Source organism: Schistocerca nitens, chromosome 7 (assembly GCF_023898315.1).
Source record: "Schistocerca nitens isolate TAMUIC-IGC-003100 chromosome 7, iqSchNite1.1, whole genome shotgun sequence".
Lineage (NCBI taxonomy): Eukaryota > Metazoa > Arthropoda > Insecta > Orthoptera > Acrididae > Schistocerca > Schistocerca nitens.
The window spans coordinates 585,057,597-585,075,696 of record NC_064620.1 but is presented as its reverse complement, the minus strand read 5'-3'; the positions used below and the strand labels follow the sequence as shown (position 1 = coordinate 585,075,696).

The following is an 18,100-nucleotide window of genomic DNA, read 5'->3' as shown; positions in this document are numbered from 1 at the left end:
TATTCTTCTCAGACCCCTATGCTGCTCCTGCACCCATCTCCCTATCCTATTGTTCCTACCCCTGTGACCATCCCCACTACAAGACTCCCTCTCTGTACCATTCTACCACCACCTGTAGCAGCCCTGTAACTGGCAAAACATGTACTATCAAAGGGAGAGCCACCTGTGAAACGAAATATGTCATATACCAGCTGTTATGTAAACACTGTTCGGCCTTCTACATCGGCATGACTACCACCAAATTATCAATTAGGATGAATGGGCACAGGCAGAGCATGTCTGCTGCCAACATGCAATATCCCGTTGCAGAGCATGCTCTACAACATGATAATTGTGACCTCGGTGCCTGTTTCACCACATGCACATCTCGATTCTTCCCCCAGACAACAGTTTCTCAGAACTCTGCAGGGTGAAACTAGCACTACATGTCCGTGGTTCTCGCCACCCACCTGGCCTTAATTTACATTAATTTCTTCCGTGTGAGCACTTCTGCACGGTAAATACTCTTCACTTTATTCCGTTTTAGTTTTCTATGTCTTTCACAGTCTTACCTGTCTATTTTTCAGCTCCCCCTCCCACCTCTGTTACATACAAGGAACTTACCTTTTACCTCTTGTTAACTCATGCATGTTTACGCATTAATCTCTGTCTGCATATTAGCCTGTCTTCCGCCTTTAAGCTCTCAGGTTTTCAAATCTCATCCGATGCAGTCCCCAACAATTAGTCTTTTCTTTTCATCCTGTGTGGTAAGTCTCCCCTGATCCACGGTTCTGGGTGACTTTCCTGAAATCTACGCCTTTTCCTAGAGCTCTCCAGTCCTTTTCCTGCACTCTTCTTCTTTCCCCTTCAATCCTTCTGCCTGAAGGAGCCACTGGCTTCAAAAGGTTTCCAATTACAACCTTCTTAGGTGTGTGTTCTGTTGCCGCTTGGTGAGTAGATTCTTTTATCTTAAATTTGTTTGTCACTTGCTGAATGTGCATATAGTCTTCTTATAAATCTATTTGGAATAAAAACTGTTTAGTCCTCAGTTTTTCTGATGAAAATAGCCACAGTTGGCTTCGAAACCTGGTAAAAGTAAAATTTTGTGGAAATCAGTGGGCCGTTTTATACTTAACATATTTTTGTATGGTTGCTGTCACACAACCATGTTTAAAATAATTGTTGGAATGTTGTGGGACCTGTGTTCTCCTTCGGCCCACAATACAGACTGTCAGGTACCACAAGACGAGCTACCTGCCGCAGAGGTGTCCAATGAGGATGTCAGTGATCCAGTCCAGTAGGAGAAGTCAGAGGTTATTTCTCATGATCTGTACTGTTACTCCAATTGGCGTAACAGCAAACAAAAAGCCTACAAAGTTGGTCTTTATAGAGGACAAAGTAAAGCACGAACATTTTCCTGCACCATAATTTATTTCGGAATCAGGGATACATGTTTGTTTGCACAATTATAAGACGTGCAGTGAGCACCACTGAGGACCGTGTTGGCCCTATTTGTCTCAGCTGGATGGCAGGTAAGAATACAGCTGATGCCTAACCAAGCAAAGTAGTGGGGGTGAAATGGCCCACATCACATGAACACCATTCGTTGCCAACGTAATTGTGTTCTAGAGCACCGAAACAAGTCCAGAGTCTGCAATGGTGATTTTTTTCATATTTTTAATAATTATTATTTATTATAACATGATACGTATGAAAATCCTATAGAGATTCAAATGTTTTTGAAAAATACACCATATCATGTTTACAAAATAAGTGAAAGACAAAGCATTTCTAAAGAGGTTGAACCCACGTAAATGTTCATACTAACTTCTACTGAGGTTGACGTCATTTGGCATTTCGATGACACTGTAACAACTTCAAAATTTAGAATTGTCCTGTAACAGAGCTTTTATGTAAAAACACAGGCAGAAAGTAATTTGATGGCAACACAGAATGCAAATTCATGAATGGTATTTTTGTTTCATTTGAATGTAATTCTACATTTTCACATTAGGTAACTTCACAAAGTGGGAGTGGTTATCTGATGCAGCAGCCACTACAGGGGGATGGGGGGTGGGGTGGGAGGAAGACTAGCCGAAGCTATGATGTGCTTGCGGGATTTTGACTTTAATTCAGTTTTTATGTGTGACTCCCACATGTTTACCATGACTGGCTGGCACATGGCTAATGGCTCCAGAGTGGCAGCCTGACAAAACTTTGTTTTCTAAAACTGTCAGTACAAAAAAGGACATGGCAAAGGGTATTCAGATATTTGACAGACCACTGTCTGCGTAGCTTGCGAGTAACTGCTGGCTTCAGACTTGTGGTGGCAAGATTCCTCCTTCTGCTCAGAGGTTAGTTAACACAGCTTATGTGGAATGTTTCCACTGTTGTAGTGATTCGAGAATTTCTGCATAAATTCTAGAACCACTCAGCCTTCTCCCATCTCGAACACGATATTCTAGATACGCGTGTGGGATGGTAAAATCCTACCTACTGTGCATCACATGTTTGTGTGTGCAGGTTTAAAATCAGTCGCGGGAAGAAAGTAGACGCAGCGGTCGAATGGCACCGAGAACTACCTGTCGGACAATCCATAGATGTGTTAGTGAGTGTGTAAGGAAGAACCACAGAATCTATAAGCAGCTCTGTGCTTACTGTGTCACTGACTATTGTTATGTGAAACAAAAACAGTTGAAAAAGTATTCTTGTAGTCTTTACTCAGCCTTGAGAGGCAAGACGTTTTTTCAGTCTCTTTTTCTAAAAGTCATTGTGTCTACGCAGACTTTCTTTCAAATGTAAATTAATTTGTTTCTAACATACGACTGTATGAGATACTTACTGAAGTTACATATTATGTTGAAAGTGAGAATTTTTATTGTGCTTGAAAGTCAAATACATCATTGATTGACAAAATGTAAAGCTTGTATGGCTACTTATTTCACTAGTAGAAAGAGGCTTGAAAGTTCCTATACCTAGCGTTATTTGATGGGGAAGTAGTCAAGAGTTTCCAGCAGCCGGCTACCCAGTAGAAAAGAGTGGCTGCAAAACCCCAAGTAAGTCATCTTGTAAAGAAGTGGAATGTGGTTTGGGGAAATAAATCAGTATAACCCAGACACGCACTCACACTTGAAGTTGGCAAAACGTTATACTGTCAACCTTATACCACTATGCTGTACAGAACTGAGACATAAAATAGCAATGGCGCAGTGATTAGTGGAAAGTCTACGTACAGGTACAGTGAGGTCTTGGGGCCTGCGGGTGGTGTTATAAAGTTTTTTGCAATTATGGAAATTGTAACACTCAGTGCCAATCCCTATAAGACTCCCATTTTCTGTTATGTGTAAGCCGCTAAGGGTCACACACCCTGATCACAATTAGAATGCATACATAATTTCCAAAGTCAGGCAAATAAGCAATCAACTTTTATAGGCTGTCTCGTGGAAAAAACTGAATCTGTCATGATGCTAGACTAAATATTACTTTGAACTACACAGTTTATTGTACAATTTGCTATGAGCCTTTACTTACTGCTGTGTTTATTTACAGCTGAGAACATGGATTTATCAGTAACTTAAAGTATTTCACAAAATGTCAACCACAGTTACTGAAATACAATGAAGAATGTGAATGTAAGCTCACCGGACAAATCATTAGTCACCCCAATGTGAAGGCACAGATGAAACTTAAGTCTTTACAGAGAGCGTTTAGATCAAGTCCTGCTCAACTGCACGTAGACTGCCTCTGTGTGACAATAAGGAAGTAACAGAGTGGCAAAAAGGTGCAATTGTGTTTGGCCGTGACCATAACCATATGGAGTGCCAAGTTGTAGGATTTCTTGGTGTTTTGTGGCAGACTGTAAAAACATACCTACAAGAAGTGATTTAACATATGTTGCCATGAGACAACATGTCACAATTATGGTTGGAAAAAGATCCAGAGTGACTGGAGATGTGTTTCAGGGCTTTTGAGTCAAAATCGCTTCCCTACCCAACAGGAATTGCTGTAGGCAGTGAATAAAGGTCCATACCCACCTGTTAGTGAGAGAACCATGGTGGCTACTAAAACTTGGAGAAAGAGAGTTGGCTGAGAATTTCATGTATGAGTACGAAGATGGTGTCAAGAAGCTCTTGATAAATTACTGGCGAGTGGGGGAGGGGCAGCACACCACAATAATGACTTTTCTTTCCTCACAGTTGAGCTATATACCGCTGTAAGCAGTGGTTTAACCACAGCTTTTGAACATCAATATTATGAGAAGGAAACTTGATACTCACCATATAACTGACATGCTGAGTCACTGATAGGCACAACGAAAAGACACTCACAAATCTTTCGGCCATTAAGGCCTTCAACACCACCACACACACACAACCCCAACTCACATACGAACCACACTGCGAGCAGCAGCATCAGTGCATGATGGGAATGGCGACTGGGTGGGCGTAAGGAGGAGGCTGGGCCAGGGAGGGGGAGGGGTCATATGGAGGGGGGAGGGGTCGTATGGAGGGGGGAGGGGTCGTATGGAGGGGGGAGGGGTCGTATGGAGGGGGGAGGGGTCGTATGGAGGGGGGAGGGGTCGTATGGAGGGGGGAGGGGTCGTATGGAGGGGGGAGGGGTCGTATGGAGGGGGGAGGGGTCGTATGGAGGGGGGAGGGGTCGTATGGAGGGGTCGTATGGAGGGGTCGTATGGAGGGGGGAGGGGTCGTATGGAGGGGGGAGGGGTCGTATGGAGGGGGAGGGGTCGTATGGAGGGGGAGGGGTCGTATGGAGGGGGGAGGGGTCGTATGGAGGGGGGAGGGGTCGTATGGAGGGGGGAGGGGTCGTATGGAGGGGGGAGGGGTCGTATGGAGGGGGGAGGGGTCGTATGGAGGGGGGAGGGATCGTATGGAGGGGGGAGGGATCGTATGGAGGGGGGAGGGATCGTATGGAGGGGGGAGGGATCGTATGGAGGTGGGAGGGATCGTATGGAGGGGGGATGGATCGTATGGAGGGGGGAGGGATCGTATGGAGGGGGGAGGGATCTTATGGAGGGGGGAGGGATCTTATGGAGGGGGAGGGATCTTATGGAGGGGGGAGGGATCTTATGGAGGGGGGAGGGATCTTATGGAGGGGGGAGGGATCTTATGGAGGGGGGAGGGATCTTATGGAGGGGGAGGGATCTTATGGAGGGGGGAGGGATCTTATGGAGGGGGGAGGGATCTTATGGAGGGGGGAGGGATCTTATGGAGGGGGGAGGGATCTTATGGAGGGGGTCGCGAACAGTGAAGTGCTGCAGGTCAGTGAAGGGCAGGGGAGAGGTGGGGAGGAGTGGGAGGAAGTTGCAGGAAAGGAGAGAAATGAGAAGACTGGGTGCGGTGGTGGAATGACGGTTGTGTAGTATTGGAATGGCAACAGGGAAATAGGTGGATGGGTGAGGACAGTGACTATTGAAGACTGAGGCCAGGAGGGTTACGGGAACATAGGATGTATTGCAGGGAAAGTTTCCACCTGTGCAGTTCAGTAAAGCTGGTGTTGGTGGGAAGGATCTATATAGCACAGGCTGTGAAGCAGTCATTGAAAAGAACGATATCATGTATGGCAGCGTGCTCAGCAACAGCGTGGTCCACTTGTTTCTTGGCCAGTTTGTCAGTGGCCACTCACGTGGACAGACAGTTGTTGGTTGTCATGCACATAGAATACAGCACAGTGATTGAAGCTTAGCTTGTATATCACATGACTGGTTTCACAGGTACCCCTGCCTTTGATGGGATAGGTGATGTTAGTGACCGGACTGGAGTAGGTGGTGGTAGGAGGAGGTATGGGACAGGTCTTGCATCTAGGTCTATTACAGGGGTATGAGCCATGAGGTAAGGGATGGGGATCAGGGGTTGTGTAAGGATGGACAAGTATATTGTGCAGGTTTGGTGGATGGTGGAATACCATTGAGGGAGGGGTGGGAAGGATAGTGGGCAGGATATTACTTATTTGAGAGCACAACGAGAGGTAATCGAAACCCTGGCGGAGAATGTATTTCAGTTGTTCCAGTCCTGGGTCGTACTGAGTTACGAGGGGAATGCTCCTCTGTGGCTGGATGATAGGACTTTGGGAGGTGGTGGGAGAGTAGAAAGGTAAGGCACGGGATATTTGTTTTTGTACAAGGTTGGGAAGATAACTATGGTCAGTGAAGGCTTCAGTCACACCCTCCGTGTATTTCGAGAGGGACTGCTAATCACAGCAGATGCAACGACCAGGAGTGGCAAGGCTGTACAGAAGAGACTTCTTGATATGGAACAGGTGGCAGCTGTCAATGTGGAGGTTTTGCTGGCAGTTAGTAGGTTTGATATGGATGGAGGTACAGATGTAGCCAGCTTTGAGGTGGAGGTCACCATCCAGGAAGGTGGCTTGTTGGGCTGAGCAGGGCCAGGCGAAGCAAATGGGGGAGAAGTTGTTGAGTTTCTGGAGGGATGTGGATAGGGTGTCCTCACCTTTGATCCAGATATCATCAATGAATCTTAACCAGGTGAGGGGCTTAGGATTCTGGGTTTTTAGAAATGATTCCTTTAGACGGCCCATGAATAGCTTGGCATAGGATGGTTCCATGCGGGTGCCCATAGCCATACCCCTGATTTGTTTGTAGGTGATGTCTTCAAAGGAGTAGTAATTGTGAGTGAAGATATAGTTGGTCATGAGTGGGAAGGAGGTGGTTGGTTTGGAATCTGTCAGACATTGGGAAACATAGTGTTCAATTGCGATAAGGTTGTGGGCACTGGGAATATTAGTGTACAGGGAGGTGGCATCAACAGTGACGAGCAGGGCACCGTGTGGTAAAGGGACAGAAACTGTGGGGAGCGGGTGGAGGAAATGTAAACCACCAAGCTGTCTGTCCGCATGAATGGCCACCAACACACAGGGGCCAAGAAATAACTGGACCACCCTGTTGCTGAACATGCTGCCACATATGGTATCTTTCATTTGAATGATTGCTTCACAGCCTGTGCCATATGGATCCTTCCCACCAACACCAGTTTTTCTGAATTGCACAGGTGGGAACTTTCCCTGCAATACATCCTACATTTCCGTAACCCTCCTGGCCTCAACCTTCATCAGTCTGTCCTCACCCATCCAGCCCCTCCCCTGTTCCCATTCCCATCATGCACTGGTGCTGCTGCTCGCAGTGTGCTTTCAGTTGCCTGAGACTGAAGTCGTGTGTGTGTGTGTGTGTGTGTGTGTGTGTGTGTGTGTGTGTGTGTGTGTGTGTGTGTTGAAGACCTTAATGGCCAAAAGCTTTAATTACGAGGGTCTTTTTGTTGTGCCTATCTGTGACTCAGCATCTCTGCTATATGATGAGTTGCAACTTCCCTTCTCATAATACTGTTACATTCAATCCTGGATTTTCCACCGTTTGATTTTGAGCATCAATAATTTATATGGAATAATATTCATATAATTAACACACTTTGAGATATTAATTTTTTTAAATAAATTTGTGGTATATAAAACACACAAAATTGAATTTCAATGCTAGATTAAAAACACTGATTTCTCCGAGAATTTATGAAATTCCAAGAATTACCGAAGATTTACCCAGTCTTTCCAGGTAAAATGTAACTCCCTGAGAATTCCAGGTTTTACTGAATTGCCACCCTGGAGAATGTAGTGACAGGAACTGTGCGCAATGAACATTTGGAGTCCATCACTTTGCAAGAGGCCATTGCTTACACAGGCACATAAAGATGGCAACAGCGAAGTTTATAGGGCTGAAAGAATATAGACTGGTTTTCTGAACACTCCCCCACCCTATTACATTTTGACTGGCCTGCAAAAATCACCTGACCTGAAGCCCACAGAAAAATCTGTGGGACACATTGGAACATCAGGCGAAACATCAGCAGCCCCACAATTTGGTCGAACTGCATTATCAAATCCTCAATGAGGGCCTTAACCTGGAAGCAATGAACCTGCATAACCTTGTAGACTCATTTCCTATCAAAATTCCGGAGGTTATCAAGTCCAGGGGGGGGGGGGGGGGGGGAATTACACAGTATTAAATGGTGTTCTCAATGATTTCTCTAGGGGTGAATAAATTTTTGTCCGATGGATTTTTATTTAAAATATTTAAAACTACATGTATCTAATTGAAATTTAAAGTGTGTTTACACAATAGTTACCTACATTTTCTGGGCGTTTCTTTTCACTCTCAACGTTTTCTGCTGGTTTTGGTCTCTGTCTTCTGATGACTTTTTGTGTTTCCTCCTCATTAAGTGTTCCATATAAAAATGGGAATGTTGGAACAGTCATACTGAAACATTTTTCACTGTATGAAAACAAAGAATCCACATTTCCAGGTTCCAGAAATGGTAACTGAAAAACAAAACACATGCATTTAATTCTTAACTTTCCCACCATAGTATTCTGCTACCAATGTTATATTACATGACTTAATTTCAACAGTGTATTTTGTTGTACCAAATAATAAAAGTAGGGTAGATCAAAGGCAGACATGAACTATAGGTGGTCATGGGAATTTAGAATGTACTTTATGGGAAAAATCAAACCAGATAAGGTCCGGAATGGAATAAAAACCATATGAAAATGATAAATTGCTACTCACCACATACAGGAGGCATCGAGTTGCAGACAGGTGCAACAAAAAAGAATGCTAGAAATATTTCAGCTTTCTGACAAAATCCTCTTTCTGAAGTAGAAAACATACTCATTCACACGGAAATATGAACTTGCAAATCGTCACTGATGACAAAGGGAAAGACCCGACATCACACAGTTGCTCAAAATCTTCTGTTCATGCTGTAAATAATCTTGCCTTTGTGGTCCTTAGAAGTGACATGCTGTATTACGTTCTTAATTTGGTCACTTAATACTGGTTGTAAAAGCTTTGTAAGCAGGCTATTACAGGATAATTGGCATCTGTCTTCAAATGTCTGCCAGTTCATTTCGAGCATTTCTATGATACTCCACCTATAAATTAAACAAATTATATCATCCATGCCGCCTTTCTTTGATGCTGTCGATGACCTACCGAATGACTGTTCCCAGCTCAGAAATGGTTTTGGGGTTATTGCTGTACACCTTGTCTTCAATATAGCCTCACATAAAGAAGTTGCATGTGTTCAGACCCAGAGAATATTGCGGGCACTTGAGACCCATGCCAATAGCCTCTTGGTGCCCCAGAGCCAGAATGTGGTCCCTGAAGTATTCCTCCAGAACATCAAACACTCTCCTGCTTCAATGGGGCAGAACTCCGTCTTACACGAATCACATCTTGTTGAAATGAGGGTCACTTTAGATAATGTGGATGAAATCATCTTCCAAAACCTTCAGGTACCTTTTGAAAGTCACCGTGCCATCAAGGAATATCACACTGATTATTCTGCGACTGGCCATTGCGCACAACAGTCATCAATTCAGGATGAAGAGACTTCTAGACAACGAAATGCAGATTCTCAGTCCCACAAATGTGCCAATTTTGCTTATTGATGAACCCACCCAAACGAATGTCGGCTTCATCAATGAACCAAACCATACTAACACAACCCGTTCAGAGGTTATGATGATTTTATTTCGTACAGTTCAATAATTGTCACCTTGAACGTGTGATAAACTAACTATGTGACTCACATTTAACAGTACGTCACAGGTTACAAATTGTGGGACGACTTCATATGATCTTCCAATGCATTGGTAATGAGCCACAGAAAAATTCACAAAACACTGCTTCAATAATTATGGCAGAATCTTAGAGTTTGCTGAGTGTGTCAAGAATATGGCAGGCTACAAATTAAAATGTGGTTATCTAAATTATAAGGCCCATGTATAAAATGTTAAAACCTGGCATGATGGTTGCATGTGAACACTATTTTATTGCAGTGAGCACAGCATTTTGTTCAAGGAATTAATTTTTTATTTTTATTTACACGTCAAGTCCCATAGGACCAAATTGAGGAGAAAATCTCCAAGGTCATGAAATGTGTCATACATGAAATTAAAACATAAAAGTAATAACTGATAAAAATAAATGTTTATGAAGCTGAAAAAAGTCAGTCCATAAGTTTAAGTAAACGCAATCAAGATTACAACAAGAGTCAGCTTAACTTTTGGAAACTTCGACAGAATAGAAAGAGTGACCCATGAAGAAACTCTTTAAATGGTTCAAATGGCTCTGAGCACTATGGGACTTCACTTCTGAGATCATCAGTCCCCTAGAACTTAGAACTACTTAAACCTAACTAACCTAAGGACATCACAGACATCCATGCCCGAGGCCAGATTCGAACCTGTGACCGTATCGGTCGCGCGGTTCCTGACTAGAGCCTAGAACCACTCGGCCGGCGGAAACTCTTCAGTTTCGATTTGAAAACGTGTGGATTACTGCTTAGATTTTTGAATTTGAGTGGTAGCTTATTGAAAATTGATGCAGCAGTATACTGCACACCTTTCTGCAAAAGAGTTAAGGAAGTCCGATCCAAATGCAGGTTTGATTTCTGCCAAGTATTAGCCGAGTGAGAGCTGCTTATTCTTGGGAATAAGATAATATTGTTAACAAGAAATGGCAGTAAGAAATATATATATATATTGAGAGGCCAATGTCAAAATACCCAGACTCGTGAACACGGGTTGACAAGAGGTTTGTGAACTTAAACCACTTATTGCCTGAACCGCCCGTTTCTGAGCCAAAAATATCCTTTTAGAATGGGAACCCCAAAATATAATACCATATGACGTAAGTGAATGAAAATAAGCAAAGTAGACTAATTTTCGTGTTGAAAGATCACTCACTTCAGATGCCGTTCCAATAGAAAAAATGGCAGCATTAAGTCTTTGAACAAGATCCTGAACATGAGCTTTCCATGGCAACCCTGAACATGGGCTTTCCATGGCAGCTTACTGTCCATCTGAACACCTAGAAATTTCAACTGTTCAGTTTCACTAATCATATGCCCGTTCTGTGAAATTGAAACATCAGGTTTTGTTGAATTGTGTTTAGAAACTGTAAAAACTGAGTCTTACTGTGATTTAGTGTTAGTTTATTTTTTGCAAGCCATAAACTTAGGTCATGTACTGCACTATTTGAAACCGAGCCAATGTTGCACACAAGATCCTTTACTACCAAGCTAGTGTCATCAGCAAACAGAAATATTTTAGAGCTACCCATAATACTAGAGAGCATTTAAGGAACAGGAGTGGCCCCAATACTGATCCCTGGAGCATCCCCCACTTGACCATACCCCACTCAGACCCCACATCACAGCCATTATCAACAATGTGAATAATGACCTTTTGCTGTCTGTTGCTAAAGTAAGAGGTGAACCAATTGTGAGCTACTCCCCGTTTTACGTAATGGTCCAACTTCTGGAGCAATATTTTATGATCATCACAATCAAATGCCTTAGTTCAATCAAAAAATATGCCAAGCATTAGAAACCTTTTGTTTAACCCATCCAGTATCTCAAAGAGAAAAGAAAGTATAGCATTTTCAGTTGTTAAAATGACTTCTAAAGCCGGACTGTACACTTGACAGTAAATCATGTGATATAAAATGATGAATTATCCTTACATACACAGCCTTTTATTGAAAAGGCTGTGTTTTGCAAACACTGATGGCATAGAAATAGGCCTAAACTGCTTTTTATAAAGCAGCTTTACAACAGAGTACTTTAATTGTTCAGGAAAAACACCATTCCTATAACGGAAAAATTACAAATATGGCTAAATACAGGGCTAACATGTGCAGCACAGTACTTTAATACTATGCTAGACACTCCATCATAACCATGAGAGTCCTTAGTCTTCAGTGATTTAATTACTGACCCAATATCCCTCTTACCTGTATCACAGAGGAGCATTTCAGACATCAAATTTGGAAAGGTGTTTGCCAAGAAAATTATATGATACCCTGTACAAATCAAATTTTTATTTAATTCACCAGCAATGCTCAGAAAAAGATTGTTAAATACTGTACATATATCTGATTTAGCAGCAACAGAAATATTTTTACTGCAAACCGACTTTACATCGTCGACCTTGTGCTGCTGACCAGACACTTCCTTCACAACTTATCATATGGTTTTGATTTTATCCTGTGAATTAGCTTTTCTATTTGCATACCACATACTCTTTGCCTTCCTAATAACATTTTTAAGCACCTTACAATACTGTTTGTATTGGGCTACTGTAGCTTGATTTTGACTACTGCTAACATTTTGATTTAATTCCTGCTTTGTTTTACAAGATATCCTTATCCCACTTGTCAGCCACCTGGGCTACCTATTACTGCTAGTACCCAATTTAGAACGTTATAATGGAAAGCAACTCTCAAAGAGCATGAGAAATGTGTTAAGGAAAGCATTATATTTATCATCTATGTTATCGGCACCATAAACATCCTGCCACTCTTGTTCCTTGACAAGGTTTAAAAAAACTCTATTGCTGTTAGATTAACTTTCCTACATAGTTTGTAATTAAGTATGACATTTGTTTAAGTACTAAAGCCTTATAGTGTTAAAATTTGTGCATCATGGTCTGAAAGGCCACTCGCCCTTTCACTGAGAGAATGCCCATCTAGTAATGAAGAATGAATAAAAATATTGTCTATGGGTGTGCTACTGTTCCCTGTTCCCTGCACCCTGGTTGGAAAAAAAAAAAAAAAAAAACACAGTCTGCATCAGATCATATGCATTTATGAGGTCTACCAACATCCTTTTCCTTGCACCATCATATACAAAATTAATATTGAAGTCACCACATATAACTAATTTCTGGTACTTCCTACAAAGTGAATCAAGAATCCTCTCTAGCTTGAACAGAAATGCTCTGAAGTTGGAGTTAGGGGACCTATAATCAACAACAATTACAAGTTTAGTTTCACTAAATTCAACTGCCCCTGCAATACATTCAAATATCCGTTCAGTGCAGTGTCGTGATACATGTATGGACTAACAGAATACTGTTTTTTTTTTACGTATATAGCCACTCCCCCACCCTGCAAGGAACTCCTTGAAAAACAGCCAGCTAATCTGTATCCTGGTAAAGGAAACCTCTGGATTGTAAAATTATTTAAGTGGTGCTCTGATATAGCAATAATGTCAGAGTCAACATCTATAAGCAGTTCCCTAACTTTATCTCTAATGCCTCTTATATTTTGATGGAATACGCTAATTACTACTCTACTTGGAAACATTACATCCTCAGAAGGTGAGCCCTTAGTTAGAGGGACTTCCTTTAAGCAGGTATACCTACAGGGTGTTTCAAAAATGACCGGTATATTTGAAACGGCAATAAAAACTAAATGAGCAGCGATAGAAATACACCGTTTGTTGCAATATGCTTGGGACAACAGTACATTTTCAGGCAGACAAACTTTCGAAATTACAGTAGTTACAATTTTCAACAACAGATGGCGCTGCGGTCTGGGAAACTCTATAGTACGATACTTTCCACATATCCACCATGCGTAGCAATAATATGGCGTAGTCTCTGAATGAAATTACCCGAAACCTTTGACAACGTGTCTGGCGGAATGGCTTCACATGCAGATGAGATGTACTGCTTCAGCTGTTCAATTGTTTCTGGATTCTGGCGGTACACCTGGTCTTTCAAGTGTCCCCACAGAAAGAAGTCACAGGGGTTCATGTCTGGCGAATAGGGAGGCCAATCCATGCCGCCTCCTGTATGTTTCGGATAGCCCAAAGCAATCACATGATCATCGAATATTCATTCAGGAACTTAAAGACGTCGGCCGTGCGATGTGGCCGGGCACCATCTTGCATAAACCACGAGGTGTTCGCAGTGTCGTCTAAGGCAGTTTGTACCGCCACAAATTCACGAAGAATGTCCAGATAGCGTGATGCAGTAATCGTTTCGGATCTGAAAAATGGGCCAATGATTCCTTTGGAAGAAATGGCGGCCCAGACCAGCACTTTTTGAGGATGCAGGGACGATGGGACTGCAACATGGGGCTTGTCGGTTCCCCATATGCGCCAGTTCTGTTTACTGACGAAGCCGTCCAGTAAACCAAATGCTGCCCACATGCATATCGCCGTCATCAATCCTGTGCACTATATCGTTAGCGAATGTCTCTCGTGCAGCAATGGTAGCGGCGCTGAGGGGTTGCCGCGTTTGAATTTTGTATGGATAGAGGTGTAAACTCTGGCGCATGAGACGATACGTGGACGTTGGCGTCATTTGGACCACAGCTGCAACACGGCGAACATAAACCCTAGGCCGCTGTTGGATCACCTGCTGCACTAGCTGCGCGTTGCCCTCTGTGGTTGCCGTACGTGGTCGCCCTACCTTTCCAGCACGTTCATCCGTCACGTTCCCAGTCCGTTGAAATTTTTCAAACAGATCCTTTATTGTATCGCTTTTCGGTCCTTTGGTTACATTAAACCTCCGTTGAAAACTTTGTCTTGTTGCAACAACACTGTGTTCTAGGCGGTGGAATTCCAACACCAGAAAAATCCTCTGTTCTAAGGAATAAACCATGTTGTCCACACCACACGTGCACGTTGTGAACAGCACACGCTTACAACAGAAAGACGACGTACAGAATGGCGCACCCACAGACTGTGTTGTCTTCTATATCGTTCACATCACTTGCAGCGCCATCTGTTGTTGAAAATTGTAACTACTGTAATTTCGAAAGTTTGTCCGCCTGAAAATGTACTGTTGTCCCAAGCATATTGCAACAAACGGTGTATTTCTATCGCTGCTCGTTTAGTTTTTATTGCCGTTTCAAATATACCGGTCATTTTTGAAACACCCTGTATCAGCTGACTTCAATCTAAAATAGGTGCAGCTCTAACACTAACTACTACAGGAATTTTTCCATGAGTGCCACCACCACCACCCCACCACCACCACCACTACCCACTACACTGTCACCTATAAGCTTAGCCAACCTCCCCTTCCCATACCTATTGAGGTGCAGGCCACGCCTAGTGAAACCCGATCTACTGATAGAGCCAACTGGCACCACTGAGATGTGATCCATGCCCTCTGGCATCAGCGCCCTCCCCAGACCCATGTTAACGCGTCTAACAGCCGCATTAAGTGAGGCCGATCATGGCGCTGAAACAGTTGCATGAAATGCACATTAGTGCCACCAGTTTGAGTAGCTGTGTTTACCAGCTCACCACCTACATCATATTCCCTGTCCTTATCAAGACTGTTCCCTGCTCCACCCACTATCACTACCTGATCCTCCTCCATAAAATTCCTACATAACTCCCCTATGCTGTCAGTCACTTGAGACAACCCTGCACCAGGTTTCACAATGCTAGTTGGTTGGTTGGTTGGTTGGTTTGGGGAAGGAGACCAGACAGCGTGGTCATCGGTCTCATCGGATTAGGGAAGGATGGGGAAGGAAGTCGGCCGTGCCCTTTCAGAGGAACCATCCCGGCATTTGCCTGGAGTGATTTAGGGAAATCACGGAAAACCTAAATCAGGATGGCCGGACGCGGGATTGAACCGTCGTCCTCCCGAATGCGAGTCCAGTGTCTAACCACTGCGCCACCCCGCTCGGTTACAATGCTAGTGACCTGGAATGTGCAGTATGCTACTGTTTAAGAGAAAAGGTAATTTACATGCAAATTCCGACTACAGTCTGTACATCATGGCTCCATTATTTGTGATTTCTGCTGTAACTCAATGCCACTGCCACTAATACCTGCATCACTCTTCTCAGCAGTGGGGAGAGAAAGTTGGAGAAGACTCACATGTTTCCTTTGTAAAGAAATGTTTGAAAGTGGAGTCTGGCATTTCTGATTTTGTATTGCTACCCTCAGTTTCTCTGTGTCTAGTAGTGACGGTCTTTATGTAATATCAAATTGTGTGTGTGTGTGTGTGTGTGTGTGTGTGTGTGTGTGTGTGTGTGTGTGTTTTTTTTTTCTTTTTTGGAGAGAGAATTCAATAAGATTTTGGTGCAGTTGTCATTGAAGGTGTTGCATTGTCATTTTGACAGCTACATGTATTTCATTTAGCATCTCTAAACCTACGGCCTTAACACTTTGTTTTCCACCTACTGTGCAGTACTTGCTCTTTCCCTGCATGTTTCTTTAGGGGACACACTAACATTTAGAGTCCACCCTCATCATGAGCTGCTTTATTAGATACATACCTATCCAGTGCTTAGTCTGCTATTCTCATAAATTTGAGGCACAATTCCTAAACATGCACATGCCTACAGATAAAGGACTTTAATAACACTTAAGATTGTACTTTGGCAATCATTATTTCTACAACTGCCACATGGTCACTGACTTTGGTTACAACATGGGTGTTCTCGGGGATAGCAGGTATATAAGTTACCTTTGGATCTAATACAATTCTGTCATGAGTAAGTTCCCAATCTATCTATTCTAGTTAGTTTTAAGAAAGACCATTTAGTATTGTTCTGAGGGATGGCTTGACATCCCCCAACTTGCTAAACTGTTATGATGTCAATTGATTGTTGCGTGATTGAAGTATCCTCCAGTGATGACAGCAGGATTGGGGACTATAAGTATCAAGGGAGTTTAGAATTTCCTGCAGTTTTTTGTTACATTTATGGTTGAGTCTGTTGATAAATGGAACGTATCAATTTTAAGTTTATGCCCATCTGATCTCACATGCAACTTTAGTTCATATTTCGGTAGTTTGAATATCTTGTCTGTTGTGACAAATACGGCACGTCCATTTTCTATTAGCCTACTGTTCTGAAATACACTTAGTTTTACTTCAAAATTCGCAATGTCAGTTTTGGATTTTAGCCAGCTTCTGTACCTAGTATTGTGTGAGCTTCATTGCTTTTTAAGAATGCGCAGAATTATAGTATTTTGATGCGAATGCTTCAGGAGTTTACCACTAGGACTTTTAAAAGAAATATAAGTTTTGCTATTCAGGCAACAAAATAACTGATGATGGTAGAAGAACGGATATAAAATGTGGACTTTGAATATAAAGAAAATAATTTCTGAACAAGAGAATTTTGTTAATACTGAATATACATTTAAGAGTTTTCTGAAGTAATGTGTTGAGTGCAGTCTCATATGGGGATGAAATGTGGGCAAAGTTTGGTCACAAACTGAAAATATAATGGGAATAGTTGATATGATACATTTTGAGCTAACAAGGAATGGTAAATTTAGCAGTGATGGGAAGTGTGGTGGTGTACAAATTGTAAAGAGAGATCAAGGTTTGACTACAGTGATCAGTAATTGGCAAAATTGCATTACAATTTCCAAGAAAAATAAGTTAAATTTAATTTTTCTGTTTCCTCCCATTTAATTCCAAGCTCTACACAAAAGAAACATTTTATACAGCTCACTGTTTGAAAAAAATCAATAATTCTAAATCTAGCACAGGGAGGGGTTCAACTACAACCACAATGTAATTGCATATTGTAAAAAGTGATAATTAACTTCAGGTTCTGATTCTACAGGATGGTTATAATTAAACTTTAACAACTTGAGCCAATGTAGATGTAAAACTATTCACCACACAGGTACACAACTTTATATAAATGATGTTCAGACTGTGCACAGCACAATTTGCATTATTAGTAGTTTTAGCCTCAGGACTTTCCATTAGGTGCTGGTACTGGTACGGCCATGTAGGTTTGAAACACAAGCATCAGTGCACATTACAGTTGCTAACAGTCAACATGGGCCTGGACAAGCACAGCAGGAGTTTACTCAAAGCCGTTTTATCGAAACAACAATAGTATCTCAGCTCTTCGCAAGTATCAACAAGTTACAGGTATGAGAAGTCCTCTTTCCACATTAGGGTTCAACGTGATTCAGAAGTACAGATTAATTGGAGATTTGGGAATTTCTCTTGTGCCACAAATTGTTGAAGTTAGTGTTGCCTTGGCTGAGAATGCTGAATGCAGTGTGTAATGTCCAAGCAATCCACAAGCGTGTCATGACAGCTAACATTCCATGGTCCACCATTTGGTAAGTAGGGTAAAATGCATCAGATGGTCTATGCGATTTAAGTGTTATTTACTTATTTACAGGTATAAATTTAATGTGACTGTGATAGTATGTGAACACAGAAATTATCAAATCAGCATAAGACTGGAATACTTCTCATACGGGGAACCCTCCGTAAGTCACTTTCTGACACACAAAACTTTGCAGGATGT

The 18,100-nt window shown here is 42.3% G+C and overlaps 1 protein-coding gene across 1 annotated transcript in view; it reads right to left on the bottom strand.

Moving 5' to 3' along the window:
- Nucleotides 1-18,100, bottom strand: part of LOC126194858 (EP300-interacting inhibitor of differentiation 3) — a 117,995-nt gene that overhangs the window by 38,661 nt on the left and 61,234 nt on the right. Inside the window, exon 4 of the mRNA XM_049933202.1 lies at nucleotides 8,134-8,322. Within this exon, the coding sequence (XP_049789159.1) occupies nucleotides 8,134-8,322 (189 nt within the window). The remainder of the gene's footprint in view (nucleotides 1-8,133; nucleotides 8,323-18,100) is intronic.